The sequence below is a fragment of the Argiope bruennichi genome, chromosome 8 (assembly GCF_947563725.1).
Source record: "Argiope bruennichi chromosome 8, qqArgBrue1.1, whole genome shotgun sequence".
Taxonomy (NCBI): domain Eukaryota; kingdom Metazoa; phylum Arthropoda; class Arachnida; order Araneae; family Araneidae; genus Argiope; species Argiope bruennichi.
The window spans coordinates 103,542,058-103,564,615 of record NC_079158.1 but is presented as its reverse complement, the minus strand read 5'-3'; the positions used below and the strand labels follow the sequence as shown (position 1 = coordinate 103,564,615).

The following is a 22,558-nucleotide window of genomic DNA, read 5'->3' as shown; positions in this document are numbered from 1 at the left end:
ATGGAAATGTTGAACTTGTTTTTAATGAAAAGCCTTTGAAATTTTTTAACAATAAAATATTGTATAAGTAACCAAAAAAAAAAAAAACAATGCAGATTAAATAACAAATTAAAATAATGCTTCATAAAAAATAATATTTGTAATAAAAGCTGTTAACAGAAGTCTTAAAATTTTGACACAGCAAAATTATCAAAAAATACAAAACAAAAATTAATCTATTCATTTCATTCACTAAAAAGGAAAAAGACCATATGAATGGAAATCATATTTAACACAGTTGTATTGCTTAGCTTTCTTCCACAAACCTGAACTTATTTTAACACACTTGCAATTTGATATGATCTCTTGCATGCAAACAAATTGTAATTCTTGATGCAGTTCTTATATTTAATGATTCAAACAATTTCAAAAATAAAAAGGTGTTATTTAAAAATTTATCAATAGGAAAATGCATAAAAAAAACTAAATACTGCAACTTTTTAAAAAATACATTTTATTTACAAATTACAAACGTGGAGCTCCATAAGCATCTGGCATTCTTTCAATGGAATATCTGTAAAATAAATAAATAAATATTAGGCCAATAAAATCATTGTAACCAAATATTTAACACATGCAAAATATATAATGTGAATAGTGTTAAACACAAATTTTCACATTATACAAATAAATGAATGTAAAATTAGTAATTTATTTTTTTCAGCAATTAAAAGAATCAAAATATATTATTATGAAGCATACGATACATGAAGAAATATGTAATGCTGTAAATGAAGTAAAAAAAAGCACTTATAAGCATAAAAGTATATTTTTTTTAGCTCAAAAACATCAAAGAAGTTCTCAAATTGAATAAAATTAAAATGAAGTCAAAATGTTAGTAAAGTAATTTTGACAAAAGAACTTCATTTTTCAATTCATTTTATGAATGAGCAACTCATATTTTTATAAATAATTTCATAAAAATATGAGTTTACAATTTCACAGTATTTTGGTATTAACATAAGATTTATTATGTTATGTTAATAATATTAACATTTGTTTTTTAACAAATTTCTTTCTTTAACATTTAATCTCTCAGTTTGGTGCTTGACAAAAGTAACATTTATACATATTAAAGGAATTCATTTCAAAATCTATTTCCTGGCTTGTTTTCATCAATTAATATACATATATATTATTCAGCTATTTTTACACTGATGCTTAGAGATTTTCCTCATTCACACATCCCACCCCACAAACAGGATGTAATGTAAGTGTGTGATTCGTATCATACAAATCACCTAGCAAAAAAATGCTGGAGCCTGAAGTACATTAAACCTAATTGCATATACAGAACACATACCTGCCGTGATGCAGAGGTGTGAGCTAAGTCATAAGCTATTTTATGCTACTAATAACTTTTCCAACATTCTATGTGTGTTACTTGATTGTCTATAATAGGTCTTAATCAAAAGGAAATTGGAACAGAACGCATGTAAACACTATGCAAATACTCTTAATGTATTTTATGCTACTAATCACATTTCCAACATTCTGTATGCATTGCTTAATTGTCTATATCAAGTCTTAATAATGATTTTTTTCAAAATTCACACAAATGCCCCTTAACTTTTCAAACCACCACCCTCCTTCCCTTCTGAGAATACAGTTGGACATACATAAACACATACTTTAATATGAATTATTCATTTTCAAAATATTAAAAAAATGATTAGAATAATTGTATTGATTTAGATCAATAATAGCCAAACAGATCAATAAACCTGAAAGGCATTTAGCAAATAAAAACATATAAAGAATTATATCTATTTTGCTGAACCAAAGTGATAAATAGGATAAAATGGACAAATTTACCTATGGTTATTTATATACATAATGGGAACACCGGGAATTTTTCGTATCCTCCTTTTAAGATCTTTATCACAAGTAGCAACTATATAACATTTGTGCTACAATAAGAAAAAAGAAAAAAATAATGCAGTTTTTATATATCATGAGTAATAACAGACTATTCTAATAATACTCTACTAACTATTGACAAAATTTCATTCATTTCCATTTATAAATCAGTTTATGCTTCAGAAATAATTTTGTAAAGAATAAAATAGTTTTCATTTTTAAATATGCCCTCAAAGAAAATATCTACATTAAATTTTGAATACAATACAATAAATACAATAATTTTGAAATTATGCATCTTTTTTCAAATTAAAGGTTTAATAATTTACTTAATATTTGAAAATTGTCCAATTTAGGCAAGACATAACCAGTAAACATATAAATTAATAAATAAGAAATTTTAAAAAGGCACAATGTAAAAAGACATATATTTGCTATTAAATAATTAATACTCTAATATTCAGAAGCACAGTTTTTGGTTAAAACTGCTGCAAAAAGATATATTTTTCTATTTACAATAACTTGCAGGACAAATTTAAAACTATTCAAGTACAATAAGAATATGTAAAATAACACACAGACACATAAGATGTGCATCATCTTATCCACTAACATAGATCCAATTCATTATAACTGCAATATATATTTCTCCTATAATTACTGCGTTTTTTAGTTATACTATATATTTTATTCAAAGACTAGGTGATTTGACAATCAGCTGATTTTTCGAGAATATTAACAGAGTTTAGTTTCAATATATCCCTTATGCACAACTTCATGATTCTCTCAACAAAATATTTTCAAACACCAAACTTTAAAGCAATGTTATTTTAAAAACCTCATATCTGCTTTATTTGATATTGCATGAATTTTCAAAATAGAATTAAGTCTAATGGCATCATAATGCCATTACAAATATAAATGTCTGATCAATCTTCCAACTACATGGTATCTTTGATGGTACTATAATTTCACTATCCTTTGCCTGTGTAGATAATTAACAAAATCTTTTTTCCTTAGTTCAACATTGGAAAATAATCAGGAAATTAAATGAGATAATGAAAATTATTCTAATTATTTGCAATATTGAGAAGTATTATTGATAATTATGCAAAAAACAATATATATTTAAATTGTCCAAATTGAAAGGGGAAATCACACAGCATCAAAATTAGACCATAAAAATAAAAAATTCTGAAATTTAAAAAGATGCAAATATTTTTTTGCAACAGTATTTTTGGGATATATTATGGAAAAATACCAAACTCCTGTTGACTTTTTTTTTAAATTGAAATTCCACTAAAAACTTTTTTTAAAAAACTTTCTTTCAAAATTCATATTTCCATCCTACAAAATATATTAGGTAGTTAGTTCTAAGCCGAATGGTCAAACATATTGTGGAGCATCAGCAGGCATACTATCTCCTTTATTATTAATAGAGATATCCATAGCCTGCCATTTATTATATAAAAAAAGTTGATAAATACCTCCTAGGTATAGTTATGTATTTTCATTTAAAAAAATGTAAATATATATTTAAGTGATATAACTGGCCAACAATGCAACAGATTTTTATTACTATTATTATTTTGAAAAACAAAGAAAGAGGGGGAAATTAAAATGGAAACTAATGTTTAACAAAAATTAAAAAAGAAAGAAAAGATTTACAAAAAAAGGCAAGAAAAAATACCTGAAAAATTGTGCTTAGAAACTTTCCAATCAATATATGATTCCAAATTAAGATACCAATATGGAAATATGTTTAAATCCATTAATAACATAATGAAAAACTTTATCCAAAAACAATATCACTTACACATCAGAAATTTAAAAAGATATTTCAATACCCGTCAATAATAAAGTCATCTAAAAACTTACAAAATGACCTAAATTATTATACTATTTACATTTGCAAGCATCAAATTAATTTAAAACTGACAAACTTTTACTCATTTTTTAACTGAATAGGTGCAGAGTGTTTCGAACTCCTGTAATTACATTAGGAAATGATAGAACACAACTAGACAATCACAAATCAACTTATAATAGAGCCTTAAGGAAAATATGAAACACAGTAAGGCACTTTACAGTATCCAACTCATATAGCTACATTAGGAAATGATAAATATAACTAGACAACCATAAATCAACTTATAATAGAGGCTTAAGACTCAAAATATGAAACACAATATGGCACTTTACAGCAATAAGTCACATGTTATATTGTGAACAAAATAGCAGAAGAAATTTTGATTTTATTTAAATCTGCAGGTTGTATGCAGTAGGAAAGATAAAAATCTCAGACCAGTTCATTAAAAGATCATCTAATTCAAAAGGAAGTGGAAATGTAGGAGGAATTTTAATGAAATTTTCATTAACTCATAACTCCCTTACTATCGAAGGCTGAGAGACAATTCAAATTGAACAAATTATTTCCTCATCATAATGACTAACTTTTACGCAGAAAGTTTTTGAAAGTTACTTCTCCGAGATTTCAGAAGTTCTAAAAGGATGCTCAATGATTGTATGCAAACAAAATTTAATCCCATCAACTCATTACATGAATAACTTTAACAAGGGTTGAACTTTGAGAAGAAAAAAGAGAGCAAGAGAAGAGCGCATTCTAATATGATGTTACAAGTTAAGATTAAAAAGAAATTGAAAATGTGGGGTAAAGCACCTTTTTCAGCCATTCGCTTTTAAAAATTTACAGCTATCATAAAGCTTTTCGTATGAAAGTTTATTAAAATAATTTGTCCAATTTTAATTGCCTTTCTATCTAGGGAAATATGAATTTCAATTCATTCACCATTTCCCTTTGAGTAAGATGATCCATCTAAGAATTACATAGAGATTTTTACATTTTCCACCATGACACCTACTTCAGTGATTCAAATCAAATAAGTTTCATGTTTACAAGATGACATGGGACAGACTGCTGAGAAGTACCTTTCAGCAATTCCATGTTTTCTGAACATACATTTTATGTTAATTTAAGCCTATCTATTTACAACCTATTAACTTTTAACATAACTGCCACAAGATTTGAAACATTATTATATATGTACCATAATGGAAAAACTTTTGCATTGAAAATATTTTGATAGCTACAATTTCTTAGAAGATAGAGGCTAATTGCTTATAAGTTTCCAATTTTTATGATGTTCATTTTGTGATCATTGTAATAATAAAATACTTTTTACACAAGAAAAGGCAAAGCTTTGGTTATATGCCATTTTCATCTTTCCTAAAATTTACAAATTTCTCTTGGTTCTTACTTCTCCATTCTTTTAAAAGAAAAGGATTTTCTTGACTTTAGAATGATCTACAACTAAAAAAAATTAATTAGAAGACCATTTGTCTGGTGTTAATTTATATAATACCTAAGAATAGTGAGAAGAAAGAATAAGATTTAAGGAAGACAGAATATCTTCCTTTAAACATTCATTGACAAACTTTGATCGTTTATTCGTGAAAATAAAAGTGAAAAAACATTCTAGAAATTTAATGTGCTCTATACTCATGTGTATAAAGTATTCAGGCATGTCAGATGATGAATTTTTTTAACTATATGCCTACTGGCATGCACCTAAATATCATAAAATAAAAAAAACATACAAGTCACAAGATAAGTATGCAATAAAAGTGTGACTTTTTTCACCTTTTCTGATAAATGTTTAATTTTAAAATTTAATTATTGTTTTCCCACCTTTATAGTAATATGCTTATTATAATAAAAAGCTTGCAAATTATCACTTCTAAATGAATTCACTTTAATAACATCATTTTTATATTAAAAGTTTGACTATACATCTTTCTCATTTACTTATCCTGTTACATCGATCGATCTCTTCAAAGATGTATAAATAAGGCATTCTAAATAGATATATGCTTTGTATCACTGGCCAATTTTTATTTCTTTTGGTTTAAAAAAAATGTCAATTAAAATGCAAATGTTAGTGATTTCTATCTTGGTCTATACTTTTAAAAAATCTTCTAGATTCTACATTCGATAATATATGTGGCTTTTGCTATATAGGTTTCATAATTGTTTTTGTTATAAATTTAAGGATAATAAATTCATCCTTATTTTACTATTTAGTATTTACAATACTTGCATTTCTTAATTTTTTTCAGCCATGTTTTTAAGAATTTTATTATTATTTAGTTATTAAATAAGCTTTCTGCTTTTTAACTGAAAACTTATTCACAATCTGTTTTCTTTTTATTTTGTATGATTTCTCATGTTCAATTGAGTTATTATTATACTATACACATATGTACATAAAACAGAGAATCACAAAATCTATTGTAAGAAATGTTAATAAGATAATCATGATATTATTATTTGATAATAAAATGCATAAATGTTACATAAAATGTTAAAATCTGTACACACAGACACACACACAAAAATACAATCTGTGACACGTAGAGTTCTTTTTTCTTTGAGATATATTACAGTTATTTATCTTAAATAATAAACATTTGATATAATATTTTATATAATTTATCCAGCTTTAAAATAAAATCATTGATATTCAAAGTTTCATTGCATTTTCAAATATTAGAGTATAATATGGCACAACCATTGATTTTAACTGCTGAAAAAGGGATGGTTCATGGGAGAAGGGACAAAAGCTGCAGTTGGTGGAAAAAAGGATGAAACTCCTACTTTAAAAACATATATTACTAAAAATTAACAAGTGCTTAGAAAATGAATCATCCACAACAACTTTAAAATGAAGTTTCAAAAAACATTCTTACTTGAGTTACTCTTTGCACTATGCAGTCATCAGCATAAGTTCCTTTATGCATACATGATAGTCTTACAAATCTAGGATCTTTTACAATTCTAAAAGAATGAAAAACTTAACTATTTCATATTTCAAAGACAATAAAACTATAATATATGAAATTTTCAAAAATACTTTTTTATAATAAATTTGTTCAATAAGCATAAAAAGCCTTATGATTGAAATGAATAAACAAAACATTTTTATGTGGTTCTATTTCTTAAATTCTCCTTTTAATGATTGTGTCAAAAAAAAATATGAAGTCCAAAAATGTCTGGAATTTACTATTAAATTTTAAATCTAAATATTGGAAATCCTGAAAAGAATTTTTAATGAAGTCTAAAACTTATTTCTAAGCAATCTGAACTTTTACTCTTTTTAGACTCCTGCATCTTTGCAGAAGAAGAAAAAATATATATTTAAAACTAGAGACGATAAAATAGACAAAGTATTCATTATTGTTGTTAGTAATTTGAAAAAAGTTTCTGCTTACATTACAGATCAAAACATACTTTTTTTTTTTTTTTTTTTTTTTTTTTTTGCACTCAGAGAAAGAAGATGGTAGAGCTTAATCTAATAAAATTATTTAATATCTCAATGTTTCTATTTTTCTACCCTTTCTTGTTTGCCTCAATTCATTCATTTCTTTCATAACTAGAGTACAGCAATTACTATGTAAAAAAAAAAAATATGAATAAAGTTCTTTTCCTTTCAAGCATTGCATATCATAACAAGATTCAGTAAATTACATCAAGTTATAAAGCAAATAGTTTCAAATTTCTAGCAGAAAATAGTTTCATTTTCTGATTTAAATATAATCTCCTTTTAAGCAATATCAACTAATTTCACAATCAAAATTCATTGTTCACATTATAAAATAGCAATTTTCATGGATATTTTTTTTTAATTTATAAAGATATATACATTAATCAGATATAATTTTAAAAAAGGAAATACAAAAGAATTCATCATATTTCAAAGAGTACAAAGTTGACATTGCCCTTTAAAATCTTCAAACATTGTTAACAAACTATAGATTCAAAATAAAAGTTATGGTTTTTAAAGACAATTTTAATGTCACCTATTTTTTTATAGAGCAAAAAAACTTAAAAGCAATATGTAACTGTATTTTAATCGAATGAAAATTTCCAAAAGTATTAAATTACCTTTTTAAATAAAAAAAAAGTAGTAAAAGAAGCTTAATAGTGATAAAGAAAATAAAAATTTTCACAAATATCTAATTTCTACATAATCACCACACATTTGTTTCTGCATCATATTACATTTTTATAAGTTGTGTTGGAAAAAGATTTTAATTATAAGTTAACATAAACAAAAAACTAAAATAAATTAACAAATATATAAATACTATCAAAAATCATTTATATCATGAGTAGGATCATGATGTCAGCAATTTTTTAAATGCTTATAAGACATTTTTGGTGCCAAATGATGCAAAAATGATAGTTATATTTTTGTATTCACAATTGGACTAAAAAATATAGAAATCATTATTGAATATCATTTACTCCATGTTATAATTATGAGTAAAAATGTATGAACCATTTTTATACCTTGGTCATGAATATTAATGGCATAGTTTAGAATGAAACCCATTCCTTCAAACAAAAAATAATAAACTTTTGAATATTAAACATAGCATTAGTTTAAAAGCTTCGTATTATTTTAAAATCTAAAACTATGTAAATTTATACTTACTTTAAAGCTAATCGGAACTTCTTGCCAAGTTTCTCCAACTCTCCCAGCACACAATCTGTGATGTATGGTATACCTTAAATAATAAAATGACAATTATAGCTTATGAATGAAATATCACTTTCGAAAGCAATAATAAGAATTTTTGAGTTATTTCACATGCAAAAAAAAAAAAATCTTAAAATCTATTGCAAAGCAATGATGTAAATATTGATATAAGTTCTATCAACAAATGATATTTAAACAGAAAAATCTATTAATTTTTTTAAAAAACCACTTTCAGGACTTATCAAATGGCAAATTTACTAATTAATTTTCTTACAAATTAAAGACAAATTTTTAAAGTCAATTATTGTATATATTATGAACAAAAAGTTTAACTTATAAGAAATTATAAATTAAGACTTTAATTGAAAATATCTTTGGATATTATTATCAAATTTCTTGAAACAGTACAATATTATCATTAAAGTAATATTAAATAAGCTAACTGATAGCTTTTTCAAACGAAATTCTTTTTAAACAAATTTCTACTGATTAAATCATTTAATTCAAATTATTGTAAACTAAGCCTCTCTTAAAAATATGAATGCTATTGAAAAGCAATATTTTACAAATAAACAATTCTAAATGTCATTAAAATTTAATACATAAATTCTATCAATTATATATATATAAATAAATATTCAAATTCTACTATCTTACATTTTCCATAAAGACAGTCCATCATGGAAGTGAAGACATCAAGTTTGTTTTTTATAGAAAAATTAACAAAATTTGTATCTACAATGATATGATATGGAGGTCCCAACTGTGTATTGTACTTGAAAAACAAAGCTGATGAACACTGAGGACTGAAATGAGAATTTTTTAAAAAAATGAGTAAAATGCATTTATATATATATATATATATATATATATATATATATATTACAAAACTATACTTCTATAATTATAAGTCATTTAAAATAAATGTTAATTAAAAAATAACCTATTCAGCTTAATTATCCAAACTTGAATGTGATTTTATTAAAAGTTTTAAAAAATTAAACTTTATAGAAGCAGTTACAGCTTTATACAACCACAGTATTCAAAAATGATTTCACACAGAGAAAAGCAAATTCTGAGATCAATCTAGCTATGTAGAATGTAAATTTTAATCATAGTTCAACGGCTAATTTTTAGAAACTTATACATATACTCCAGTAGGAAAAATATTTCAAATTATTTAATGAATGATACTTCATGTTGTTTAAAAGCCTCTCGATGCCAGCAGGGCGGTTTGGAAATTTTCCCTTTAAACTCCAAGTAGGTCGGTTTGGGGCGTTTGCTTTCATTTTATACTCTGTTTCACCGTAACTTGGCAGTATTGTAAAAGGTAGAAAATGTGACGCTCCGCGTTGGGAAAGAGTTTCCCATCAATTCCGACTTTAAAATAGTTAAAATACGCCGAAATTTATCAAATAATATCATAAATTACAGAAATCCTTTTTTTATCAGTATGTATTTAAAATTATTCTCAAGTTAGAAGTGCTTATCTGTTAAGTATTTTGTAAATAAAGCGAACGAATAAAACTTAAAGATTGACATAATGAACTCCACTTTGGCTGGAACCGGTCTTCAAGGTCAAATATTTGGCGCGCTTTTCTTTTACTTCTCCGCCAACGCAGCTTCATTCAGTTCGCAACCGTTATTATCTTTCGCACTTTTTTATTCTCGCTTTTTTACCAGCTGATATTTTTGATACTATTAATCACATTAGTAGTTATTAGTTTTGATTGTTGAATATTTATTCGATTCGTCATTTTTATTCACTTCTAAAATGTCTAAAAAAATAGAAAGTGTTATTACCGACTACGCTGTTCACACCTTCAAGACGAGTGAAACCAACAAAAAGTGCAGCATACAGAAACATATTAAATGTTTATTCTCGACTCCGAGAAAACCCTCAAGATTCTATCAATCATATCGTCGATAAAGTTTCGCACCTTACAGATGTTTCGCAATGAACAGTTTTCCTTTTGAAAAAAGAAATAAAGGCATCCAGTCTTTTAAGTACCCCTGGAAAGAAGCGACCTGGCTCAGTAGGTAAACATTCAGGTCTTGTAAAATATGATGATTTTACATTATCCTATATTTGACAAAAAATCAATGCATTTTTTCGTAGAAATGAAATCCCAACATTAGATAAAGTTTTAAAACATGTGAACGATGATACAGATATCTTTTCGAAGAACATTAGCCGAACTACGCTTTACAGAATATTGAAAGATTTAGGATTTTCTTTTGAGAAACGATGAAACGAAATGAAATAACATTAATGATTTATTAAAATAATGTATCAATAATATTGAAAAAATAATGAAAATAAGGAAACAATTAATTCTCCGAAAAAGTGATAATATAATAAAGTAAGTAAATATTTACTATTTGGCGAAAAATTTGCGAGATAAAGTTTCGCCAGCGATCTGCATTTCTAATAACTTTGTACTTTAAAGTAACCCAGTTCCCCTGACAACGACTGCGATTCGGCTTGCCTAGAATATACTCTACTGCCAAGTTAGGGTGAAACAGAGTATAGAAGAGAAGGGTATTCAAAGCGGCTACTGTGTTAATAATCACACCAGGGGGGTAAGCGTTATCTCTGACGATCGCGGCTTTTTCACAGAAGATTCCCCCTGTGACTTAAGGCGATAGGGGGTTGAGGAGGGATTTGTTGAATAGGTTGTGCGCGTTTATTTTGAGTTTTGAAAGGGTTTTAGTTTCTATTTTCATGTGTTGTTAGCAGAAAAATGGGAAGATTTTATGGCTATTTAAAAAAGAAATTTTCTACTCAAGTGCTCTGTTAACGATGAATGATATTTAAGGATACCGACGCCTTCTTTATTTTGCGATAAACATCAGACGCACTTTTCAAAATTAAGACTATTGTAGTAATATAAAGACAAACTATTGGATTGTCACTGCGGTGTATTCACATTGCAATTTTCTCACAAAATGTGTAGCGATTATTGTCGCTGTGAAGGGAAGTCCTTTTACTTTCCCAGGGTCTTATTACGCCATCAAAGGACTTTCGGTATTTTTGACGAGTCAAGAAATAATTGTCCACAACAAATACCAAGTCTTAGAAAACACCGAAAACCCACCCAGAAAAGAAATACCACCCATAAACTTGAAGATGGACGAAGATTATAACCTGACCCTACAAGAGATCTGCCGCAAGTATCCTGAAACCGAAAATCAATATGTAAATGGTCTCCTAAAAATCACCCCTATCAACGAGGAGGAAAGACAAGGTATCATTGCAATACTGCAAAAAAGGAAGAAAGAGTTCATCCTCTCTGAAAGTCCCGCCGAGAGACCCATAAAAGTCGTAATTAAAGGCCTTCCCGGAAATCAAGACAAGGATGAGATAAAGAAAGAATTAGAAGATCTGAACTTTGATATCGCTAGAGTAGCACAATTAAAGAACTATAGAAATAAGACCCTCCACCCAATCTACCTAATAGATGTCAACAAAACTGGAAACTACAATAACATATATAATATCAAATCCCTCTTCTACATCAGAGTAAAGGTTGAGACATAGAGAAAACCGGCAAAGGCAACTATGTGTTTCAATTGCGCAGGATTCTTCCATAGCTCGAGAAATTGCAAATGCAATTCTCGCTGCATCAAGTGTAATGGAAATCATCCCACCCATCAGTGTCAAATCAAGGAGAAAATACCAGAACCGATCTGCATCAACTGTCAAGAAACTGGACATTTAGCCTCTTGGATAGGATGCAAAAACTACCCAACAATAAGAACCCCCCCCCCCGTCAGAAGATCCTTCGCCGAAATTACCAGAAAAAAACCTCCCAAATACAGCAGAAAACAAGCTACAGAAGAATAATCAAACTCACGGACCAGAACAGCCACCCCAGAAACCAGTTTTTAAAGCCCAAGAAACCACCCCAATAGAAATCGCCGACTTCAAAGAAATAATTGAAGCCCTGAGAGAAATAAAGACCCTCCTAAAAGAATTTCCTGGAATCCTGCAAGCAGCCAAAAACTTGAAGAAAACGACCGATAAAGAAGAAAGAAAACTCATTCTGATAAATGCACTGCTAGCTTAAAGTCTCCGTCCGCCCACCTCAGCTATCAACGCTCCTGTGATTGGACACTGACGAACAATAGTCTATCCACCACTTGACCCTCGGAACCCTGGAAATCCAGAAAACCTCACCCACCCCTACTCAACAGACTTGCTGCTTTCCTATTGGCCCTGACAACTCTCCCCCTCTCTCACACCCATGCTAACGGCCTTTTCGACCAGCTCTCAACTGAAGCTCGCCAGTTATGCTCCAAGTTCAGGGCATTCTATGACGCCAGGCTTTCTATTAACAAGGATCATGGAGATAGCCTTGCTACGCAAGGCGGGTGCTCCGGATAACTCTACCATCATCCATTCGCGAATGCCATTCTGAAAATATCTCCAGTTGTGAATTTCTGCTCTTTATTTTACGAACTGTGAATCAGTTTTTCTTTTGGAAGTTTTACAGTTTAAACGCTTAATATTTCTTCATTATGAGTAAAAGGAAACGTGAACTCACTGAAGAAGAAATCAAAGCAATTTTACTTGCTTCTGATGAAAGTGACAGTGATCTATCAAGCGAAAATGATGGTTGGCCAAAAAATGATACTTTAGCTGATCTCTCGTTTATTCTAAACAAAGAATCAGGAGATGAAACTGAAGATCAGATGAACGAGAGAGAGAGAGAGTGATGATGAATCAAAAAATTGTGTCTCGAGCTATTTTAATCCTTCTTGGACAGAATGCGTCGAGAATTGTCGGATTAATACCATGAAGTATGAAAAATGTTGTGGCGGCCCTAAACATACTTTACCTGTCGGATCTGATGCCGGAGATTATTTTAAATTGCTTTTCACGAATGATATGTGTGAAAAAATTCGTGAAAACACAAACAAATATGCAGAATTTGTGCATTCAGCAACATTGAATGAATGGGAGCCGACTGGTAACAAAAAATGGAGATGGAATCCAGTTACGGACATAGCTGATCTTTTTAATTTTATTGCCATAATCCTTATTATGGGAATAAACAAGCAGCCAAGAGTACAAGATTATTGGTCTTCCGATCCTATACTAGGGAACGAGCAAGTGAAACGAACGATGACAAGGAGGAGATTTTTGGACATTTATAAATTTTTCCATCTCTCAGATCGAGAAAATGAAATTTCTAAAGACGATTTATCATTTTATATGATGCAAAAATTTGATCCTTTCATGACATGTCTGAGGTCAAATTTTCAAAAGTACTTTGAACCAACCATATACTCATTTATCTGTAGATGAAGCTATGGTGAAATACAAGGGTAGACTGGGCATAGTGCAATATATGCCAAATAAACCGGTCAAAAGAGGCATTAAAGTTTGGACTTTGTGCACATCTTTTTTTGGATATGTTTATAATTTCGAACCTTATTGTGGAAAAAAAGATAAATTACCAAGAAGTGAAAATGGACTTGGTTATAGTGTAGTAACTTTCTTAACTGAAAATCTATCTAAAGGGCATCATCTATATATTGATAGATTCTATTCGAGTGTTGTGCTAATGAAAGATTTATTTCATCATGGAACATATGCTACTGGAACAGTTAATACAAACAGGAAATTTCTTCCTCCAAAATTAAATAAAGTAAAACTTGTGACAAATGGCTCTTCGAAATGTTTCCAGTGTGTTGAAGAGCCAAACCTAACATGCACTGTTTGGAAGGACAAAAAAGAAATTGTTCTTCTTTCTAATGGTGTGAAGAACGAAATTACATCTGTCAAGCGAAGAATAGGCGGAAATGTGTGCTACGTAACCTGCCCAAAAGATATTGCAGAATACAACAAACATATGCTAGGAGTAGACTTAGCGGATCAGAACAGAAAGTATTACGACATCGCAAGAAAATCTCGTAAGTGGTGGATATATATGTTTTGGTACTTATTAAATACCACTGTGAATAATGCATATATTATTTATTCGACGACGAATTTTCCAACAGAAAAACAACATAAAACTCCTCTACATTTCAGGCTGGAATTAATAAGGGCACTATTAACAAAAGAAAGAATTGTTCTAACAGGTTCACTGAGTGTCATTAAAACCCAGAACCATAAGAGAATTAAAATAGATGGTAGAAAGAGAAGATGTATACGTTGCATTTCATTAAAGAGAAAAACAGTTTCAAATCGTGCAATTGAGAGTTCCTGGAGTTGTGATACATGCCAAGTTTGTTTATGTGTAAACTGTTTCGGCCCCTATCACGACGAACATCATTAAGAAACGTACTTCTCAGAAAAATTATTTAAGGTAAATGCTGTATGTATATTATAAGTATTTCATGGAACATAACTCATATTTTCCTGACAAATATTATCTATTTTATATATCTTTTCTTATATGCCGCTAATTTTTTTGTATTATTATGTTATAAAACAAACAAAAAATATTCTATAGGATTTTTTTCATGAAATAATTTATTTAACTTTAAACTAGTATCTTGTAACCATGGAATTTCTTTGTTACAATCTCAAATTTTTTCAATTTAATTTGAAATATGTTTTTCAAGTTTAAATTTGTTTAATATTTATGTATTTCTTTAATTCTTAGCTATATATAAAGTGTTTCTGAAGCTTATTGGATTGATTAAAATATATTTTTCTGTAAAATTTCTAAAATGTCTATTTGGTTATATTGCTTGAAATTATGGTGACTAAAATTCGATAAAAATGTTTAAAATGTATTCATTATTTTCGCAATGCGTTTTTGTTTGAAACATTTTCTCAGATTTCATTTATTTTCCTAAAGAATAAAATGAAATTTTAAAACCATTCGTCTATTTTCTGAATTCTTTTTATGTAAAAAAATTTAAACAGTAATATATGGCATATTATCTACGATTGACAAAAGACTGTTTTAATAACATTTTAAGATCTTAAAAAAAATAAAATGAAAAAGAATGATAATTTTTGTGTAGATATTTGTCCTAACTTTAATTTCAATGATCGAAAAAGGCTTTACTAATTATCAAAATATTGCGCGTGATTCACTCATGCGTAAATTTGTGGAAATTTAATACGAAACAAGTTTAAAAAATTTATTTTGCCATAAAAATATTATAAAAAAACTTAAAATAACATTTTAAAATCAGAAATTCAGCTTGAGAAATTCAGTATGACTGTTTATGCTAAAAAAATAATATTTATGATGAACTAAAGTAAAATGTTCAGGCTGAAAGCTGAAGGAATATAATTTTAAAATATACTTCATTGTGTAATTTTTTTCCTGAATTTTATTTAACAAATTTTTATACTACAGTATTAAATGAAATTTTAAAAACATTTTATCTTATCTATCCAATTGATTTGAAATACAACAAATATAACTTTTCACATAATGTATAATTTTGCTTTAATAAAAATTTTAGAAGTTAGATTTTTAAAAGTCAGCAAAAATGAGCAGCAAAAAAAAAAAAAAAAAAAAAAGGATATTTATGGAATGTATATTTGTTCTAAATTATTTTTCGATGATTTAATGTAACAACAAGAATGCATAAGTTTTTAGAAACAAAGTAACTTAAGTTTTTAGAAACAAAATGTGAAAACTTTTTAATAATTTAATTAAAGTTCTAAGAAATTTCTTAGTATTACTAACGAAAATTCAAAACAATACTTTATACTCAAAAATTCTATAAGTATAACGATTTATACAAAAAAAAAAATTAATACTGATGAAAGCTTGAAAAAAAAAAGTTCTTAGCCAAATGTTAAGAGAAAGTATGATTTTCGAAAAGTCCTTCAAAAAAGACTGTTTTCACAAATTTTTTTATTCAACGGATGCTTTTATTTCGGTATTAAATGAAGTTAAAATATTATCTCGTCTATTACTGAATTGTATTGACATTTTTACTATGCAAAAATATAAAAATTACATTGATATATGCACTATGTATGTCGCACATTACTATGTAAAAAAATAAATACTAATATATGACGTATTATTTAATATTGCCAAAAAAATTGAATTAAAGTCTATAGAAAATTAGATGAAAAATAAAGATGTTTTTGAAATTGGTATTAATGGCATTTGGAATTATTTGGAAATATAATATAATCAAATTTTTAAAAAAATCTATTTTCTAAACTATATTATAAAATAAATTTCAAATATTTGGTAATAAAAAAATACTCTAAAAATTCTATAAACGAAACGCTTCTTGCTAAAAAGTATCAATGCATTAGAATAAAACTCATCGGCCGGTAGTAAAGGCACCTCGTCGTCGGAAAACCACAAGGCAATTTCTCAGACTAGAACGATGACAGGTTTATTACATAGGACCCCAGGAGGTAACTGCCCCTCAGCTTGGAAGAGTCTATGTCTTCCAGAGACACGCCGAGAAAGTCTGGATGTTAAAGGGAGTGCCGCTTGAAGAGTACTTGGATGTTAAAGAGTTAAGTCATTACATGTATTTCCTAAAACTTTACAATTGATAAATTTTTATACGGATACTTGGTCTTATAAATCAAATTTAGTAAAATATTACTGACACATAAATAAGGTCTACATTTCTTCAACTACTAAAGTCATGAAACTTCAAATATTGCTATTTTCTATACTATTTCCTGCCATGAGAAAGATATATCGATCAAATATAAGCATTATCATCAAACAGGATAATTCCTCAAGACAATTACTGATAGGTCTAAAGACAATGAAATTCAAAATTTCATAATTCAGTCAGTTGTAATACAGATAAGAATGGATTTTTTTTATTTTTAATGTTAGTGTGCCAAGAATATTTTACTAAACATGACTAACAGAAATAAGGGTTTGTATATAAAAACGCATATTTTGTAATGTTTTTGGAAATACATTTAATGACACAAACAACATGAAATATAATTCTTTGTAACAATTAGAATATTTTTCAAACTGTAAGTATATACCTATTTCTAATGATTTAGAAAATAGTTATTGAGAAATGATTAGAATGGATATCCTGTATTAATGAATAACTTTAATACTTGAAAGCAGATATGAATAGTTAATAAAAGAAATGTGCTTGTGTGTAAAAATGAGCAAAAAGTATTAATATTAACAAATTTAAATAAAATATTACACTTGATTTTTAAAAATTAAAATGGTTCTAATAATGAGAGAGCATACAAGACACAGTCCTTTTCACAACCTTGAAACTAACTTGAGCTATGTTTCTCAAAATAAAAGGGCAAATAGTTTTATTTTAAAAATCTGAGAAATAATAATAAAAAAAAAATCCTTCAATGACAGGGAAAAAAAAGTTTTAACGTTTTTTTTTTTTCAAAGACTTTTCTTTGTAGCCAGGAGTTAAGTTTAATGAACCTTTATAAGAGAGAATTTTTTAATTAACTCGACAATATGTATCTGGGTTCCTTACAGTGCAGTTGAAAGTAAAATATTATAAACATCTTCACATGGATTAGATATTTTATCTGAAGTTTACATCAGAAAAATATGAAATGACCATACTACAGAAAAATCTTTTTATTGTCTTGATAAAGTATAAAAAGAATGCATTCCAAATTATCAAAATTCAGGGTTACTTTTGATAAAAAAAATATATATATAATCCTATAATAATCAGATTTGGGAACTTTTTTTAATCGAGTTTACATTTATCTTAATTTAAGTATCATATCTCTCTTACCATTGTATTTTATTATCATATAAAGACTTAAATCATTAATTTCCTCTGCTGCTGAATGAAAGGGGTGACTGTTTTAGTACTTCCCTATGCATCATTTTATAAAAGTATGCCTCTGTCTTTTACAGATTAAAAGTACACCTTTCATGAAAAAACAAAATTTCACATTTTGCAATGATTACCAGTAACATTTCATGAATTTAAACATAGTAAAGGGAATGAAATTTTATGCGACTTAAATATAACAAATGCTTTTTAATATTTAGTTGCTTTGTTTCTTGTCTCAGAATTTTAGCAGAGTAAAGTAAATTCCGTAAGGTCATAAATCGTGAAGAAATTTAGAAATATGAAAAGGATTTGCAAAAGCATCTTCTATGAAGAAAGGCAGGCAAGAATGAAGAGATTTCCTCAAGCATGAAATGGAAGCAGTAAAAATTTTATCATAATTTGAATTAATGTATATATATATATATATATATATATATATATATATATCTTTCTACACAAACATTCTATTCTAATTTGTAATAAATAAAAAAAAATATTTCTTATATAATTTTATTCTTATTTTAAAAGACAATGCAAGAAAAAAATGGGGGGAATGTATTATTTACTTACACTTCTTTCACTTTTGGTTCATCATCTTTTTTCTTCTTTTTGATGACTCTGTCCTTTTTTGGTCTGAAAGCACAAATATTTCAGACAATCTTTCATTAAACAATGTGATCACATAGTTAGAATTTATCAATTTGGTTTACTAAATTCAATACATATCAAGTAAATTTAATAAGCATATTCAAATAGAAAGACTTCTAATTAAATTTTTTAAAAAAAGAAAGAAAGAAAGAAAATAAAAGTCTTAAAAAATGTATTTGAAATAATTCCATTATTTTAGTTAGGAAGTTTCTACAGAGGAAAATGAAACAAGGATGCAAAATCAATACGATAAATAAATATGAAAAGTGAAAGGTCCTTCCATGAAAATAGTTACCTTTAATGACTAAATAAAATTTCCCTATAATTGTAATTGTGATAAATCTTTTTTTTTTCAGTGGAATTTCTAGTTTTTAGACCAGACAATAAATCTTTCCAATAGTGGGTGATTTGAATTTTATTTTAAAAGGAATACTTGCTTGTATTTTAATATTATATTTTCTACTAAGCACACAACTTTATTTTAATAAAATTATTTTTGTTTTTCTTCCTGCTCAATGCTTTATATCAATTTTTCATAACTAAACATTTTATTACTGATTTATTACCAATAAAATAATAAAAATATCAATAAATAAATATTGTTGATTATTAATCAATCCAAAACTGTTCTTACTACAAATCCGACATTCCCAAGTATTACTGTTATTAATTACAAACATTTTTTTTACTATAAAAATTTTGAAAAATCTAGGGTTAAAGTTAAATTACTTTTTATGTGTAAACTAAATTGCTACATTAGTTACGAAACTAAAAATTTTATTTAATTTATCTAAAACATTATCTTTTAAAATAATTTCTGTGTAGATATATTGATTACTGTTGCATAAAATATGATAAAAGGTTTTCTCAGGGATTAATTAAGACTATTTTGTTATATTACAGCTCGTTAAAATATTTCCAATGTTACATTAGTCACAATGGATTGACCTTGAATAATTAACTTCTATGCCCATAATTTTAAATTACAAAGTTTTTCAAAACATCAATTATATTAGCATTTTGAATTCTCCCCCCCCCTCAAAATTAAATTTAAACATTTAGCTACTTTATAAAAAAAAACCCATAAGGTATATTTAAAAAAAAATGCTATATGCTTTTATTTTAATTCAAAATGAGGATAAGTATATATGAAAAAAGTTTTCACCATAAAATTTCATCCATTCTACTTTTATGAATATTTACCTTTATTTTAATCGGGTTGGTTTGAATCTGATGATAATGATTATATATAATTCAGCCATGAAATAATTTTAATTTTATTAGGATACAATTTTAAATATGGATGTATTTTTTAAAAAATAATAAAAACAGAACTTACATTCGATTATCTGTTAAACTAATGACTTTCTTTGTTGCTGCAAATTTAGGTTGAAATTTAGCCTACAGAGACAAAATAAATATTATTGTAAATAAATTACATTGTATAACAACAATTCACTTATTATTGTTAAGACTAATGATAAAAAAACTGGAATAAATTTTACTTGGTTCATGATGTTTGCACATATGCAAGCTTCAAAACAACATATGTGCTATTAAAAGTATCAATATAAATTACTGTTTCAGTATATTAATGAAAATATTAATTAAAACATTTTATAAATCGAGAATCATATTTCTTACTATATAAACACCGTTAACTACAATTCACTATGAAAGTTGTTAAATTCTTAACACAAATGAAGTACACTACACTCCCATATATTTATTCTAAAATAATAACTTTTGATTTTGAAGAAAAAAAGCTAAAGAAGCAGGTATTCTTAAATTATTTATTACTTTACCTCATCTACACAATCAAACACAAATTTTTTATACTAAAACTTTCTCTTGTTCATACTTTATTTTCCTGTTCATTCATAAATAATTGCATTGATATAAAAGGTTCATCATGTATTTTCAATTTATATTATACATATTTTTTTTTTTAAATTTGTAACTGAATGTTATACATAAAAAAAAGATAATTTGTAATAATCACTTAAAAAAAGTTTGTAATGAATGCAGAAAACAATTTGGTACTAATTAGATGCATATAATTATAACACACACTCAACTTTCATTGCTAATGACAGTTTGATCTTCATATTGGGACTATTATTTGACCTTTTCACCATCCTCAACCAAACAATCAAAAATTCACCAAATATCAATTAAAGAACAGAATTAACTTACCATATCTGGTAACTCATTATCATTGAAAAATTAAAGATTAGCAATTATGCTATACTTTTTAATGTCACCTCTTTTCATTCATATATATGTATTTATATAATTTCTTGACTGCACTAAACATTTTATCAGCAAAATAGTATTTGTTGGGAAAATTGTATCCCAGATATAGCTTAAATCTATCTGGGATACAATTATCCCTAATAGCAAATAAAAATAGCAACATCCCTAATAACAAACACAACAGAATAGAATTCAATTAAATTCTGTTGAAAAGTGGAAACATACTAAAAAAAATAAGAAGAAGAATCAAGTTCGGAAGAAGTATTCTCAAAGAATTATCCTAATAAAGTTTTTCTAAATTGCCAAACATTAATGGTAAACTCAGTTCCAAAAAGGAGTAAATTATTATTCCTAATTTACTAAAAAAATAACTCCAAAGATGCTGGAAATCGAATAACCAATGCAAATTCTGAAGCGCTGCATGCAATATCACTCAAGCAACTTCAAAAACAATGCAAGCAGAAAAATTTAATCACAGCTACGAAATGAATGGCAAATATAATTAATTTAGAGTGAGTAGCAGAACGTCAGAAAAAATTTATGTTCTGCTTATTTCAAAGAGATTCATTTGTTTCACCATGACTACTGTTTTCAGAGAAATTGAATTTATATAATTTCGTATAATTTATATAAATACGTACACTATACAAGATTATATTTAATCATAAATTAATCACATTATAATAAAATAAATATGCTTACCTTCCCCATCACATTAATTGCAAATTCAGAGAACACATGGACTGACAAAACAACAAATAAAACTTCGCTGCTACTACCAAAACAATAGAGTTGAGATGTTCCAAAATCGGCACATGGAATTTTATTTTCGATATTGAATAAAAAGAAGGGTTACAGACAAATAATTTTTTTTTATTGAATATAAATGATTAAACAACATTCTAATAAAATGTTTATTATGATATATTCAGACTACTTCAAGAGTAGAAATTAGAAAAGACAACAAATGTTTTCCAATCTATTATGAGGAATAATACCTCAATAAGAACTTAAATTTTCACGTTTTCAAATCCTTCAAAATTATATGAACTGCAACAGCAGCTCTAAGCTAATAAATAAATTAAGTTGTATTGAAAAGAAAAATAAAGTGTTCTGACGTTTTTTGGAGAAGAACTTTTGTAATCTTTCTTTCATTTATTTATCTTTTTGATTTTGACAACAGCTTTTGTAAATAAATAATTTTTGTAGAATAAAAATTCAATTGACTGTAAAAAAAAATAATAATCTTCGTTTGTTGTTCTTTTTAATTTGATTTCAACTGAATTATTTCAAAACATGAGGCATTAGTTTAGTTAAATTTCTTGAAAGCAAGTCAAACTATGAACTTTGTTTTTGCCGATTCTATGAACAATTTTATTTTTCTTTCTGATTGCAGTTCCACTCTAATTGCAGTTCAACTCAAGAAAAATATAAGAATGAAAAAAGAACTCTAACTA

General features: G+C 27.1%; 1 protein-coding gene across 1 annotated transcript; it reads right to left on the bottom strand.

The window, feature by feature from the left end:
* Positions 1–476: 476 nt before the first annotated feature.
* LOC129981986 (rRNA-processing protein FCF1 homolog) lies at positions 477–21,906 on the bottom strand. The gene is made up of 8 exons (XM_056093061.1): positions 21,804–21,906; positions 20,185–20,246; positions 18,768–18,830; positions 9,117–9,265; positions 8,415–8,487; positions 6,667–6,754; positions 1,855–1,949; positions 477–553 (listed from the first exon to the last, which is right to left on the bottom strand). The coding sequence occupies exons 1-8, from the start codon at positions 21,810–21,812 to the stop codon at positions 505–507; spliced, it is 588 nt and encodes a 195-aa protein (XP_055949036.1). The 5' UTR covers positions 21,813–21,906; the 3' UTR covers positions 477–504.
* Between the last annotated feature and the right edge of the window lie 652 nt (positions 21,907–22,558).

Coding starts and splice junctions, on each gene's coding strand:
- LOC129981986 (XM_056093061.1), bottom strand. Junction 18,831..20,184: donor AGTTTAACAGATAATCGAAT/GTAAGTTCTGTT, acceptor TTGTGCTTTCAG/ACCAAAAAAGGACAGAGTCA. Junction 6,755..8,414: donor AAGTTCCGATTAGCTTTAAA/GTAAGTATAAAT, acceptor TCATTCTTTTAG/AATTGTAAAAGATCCTAGAT.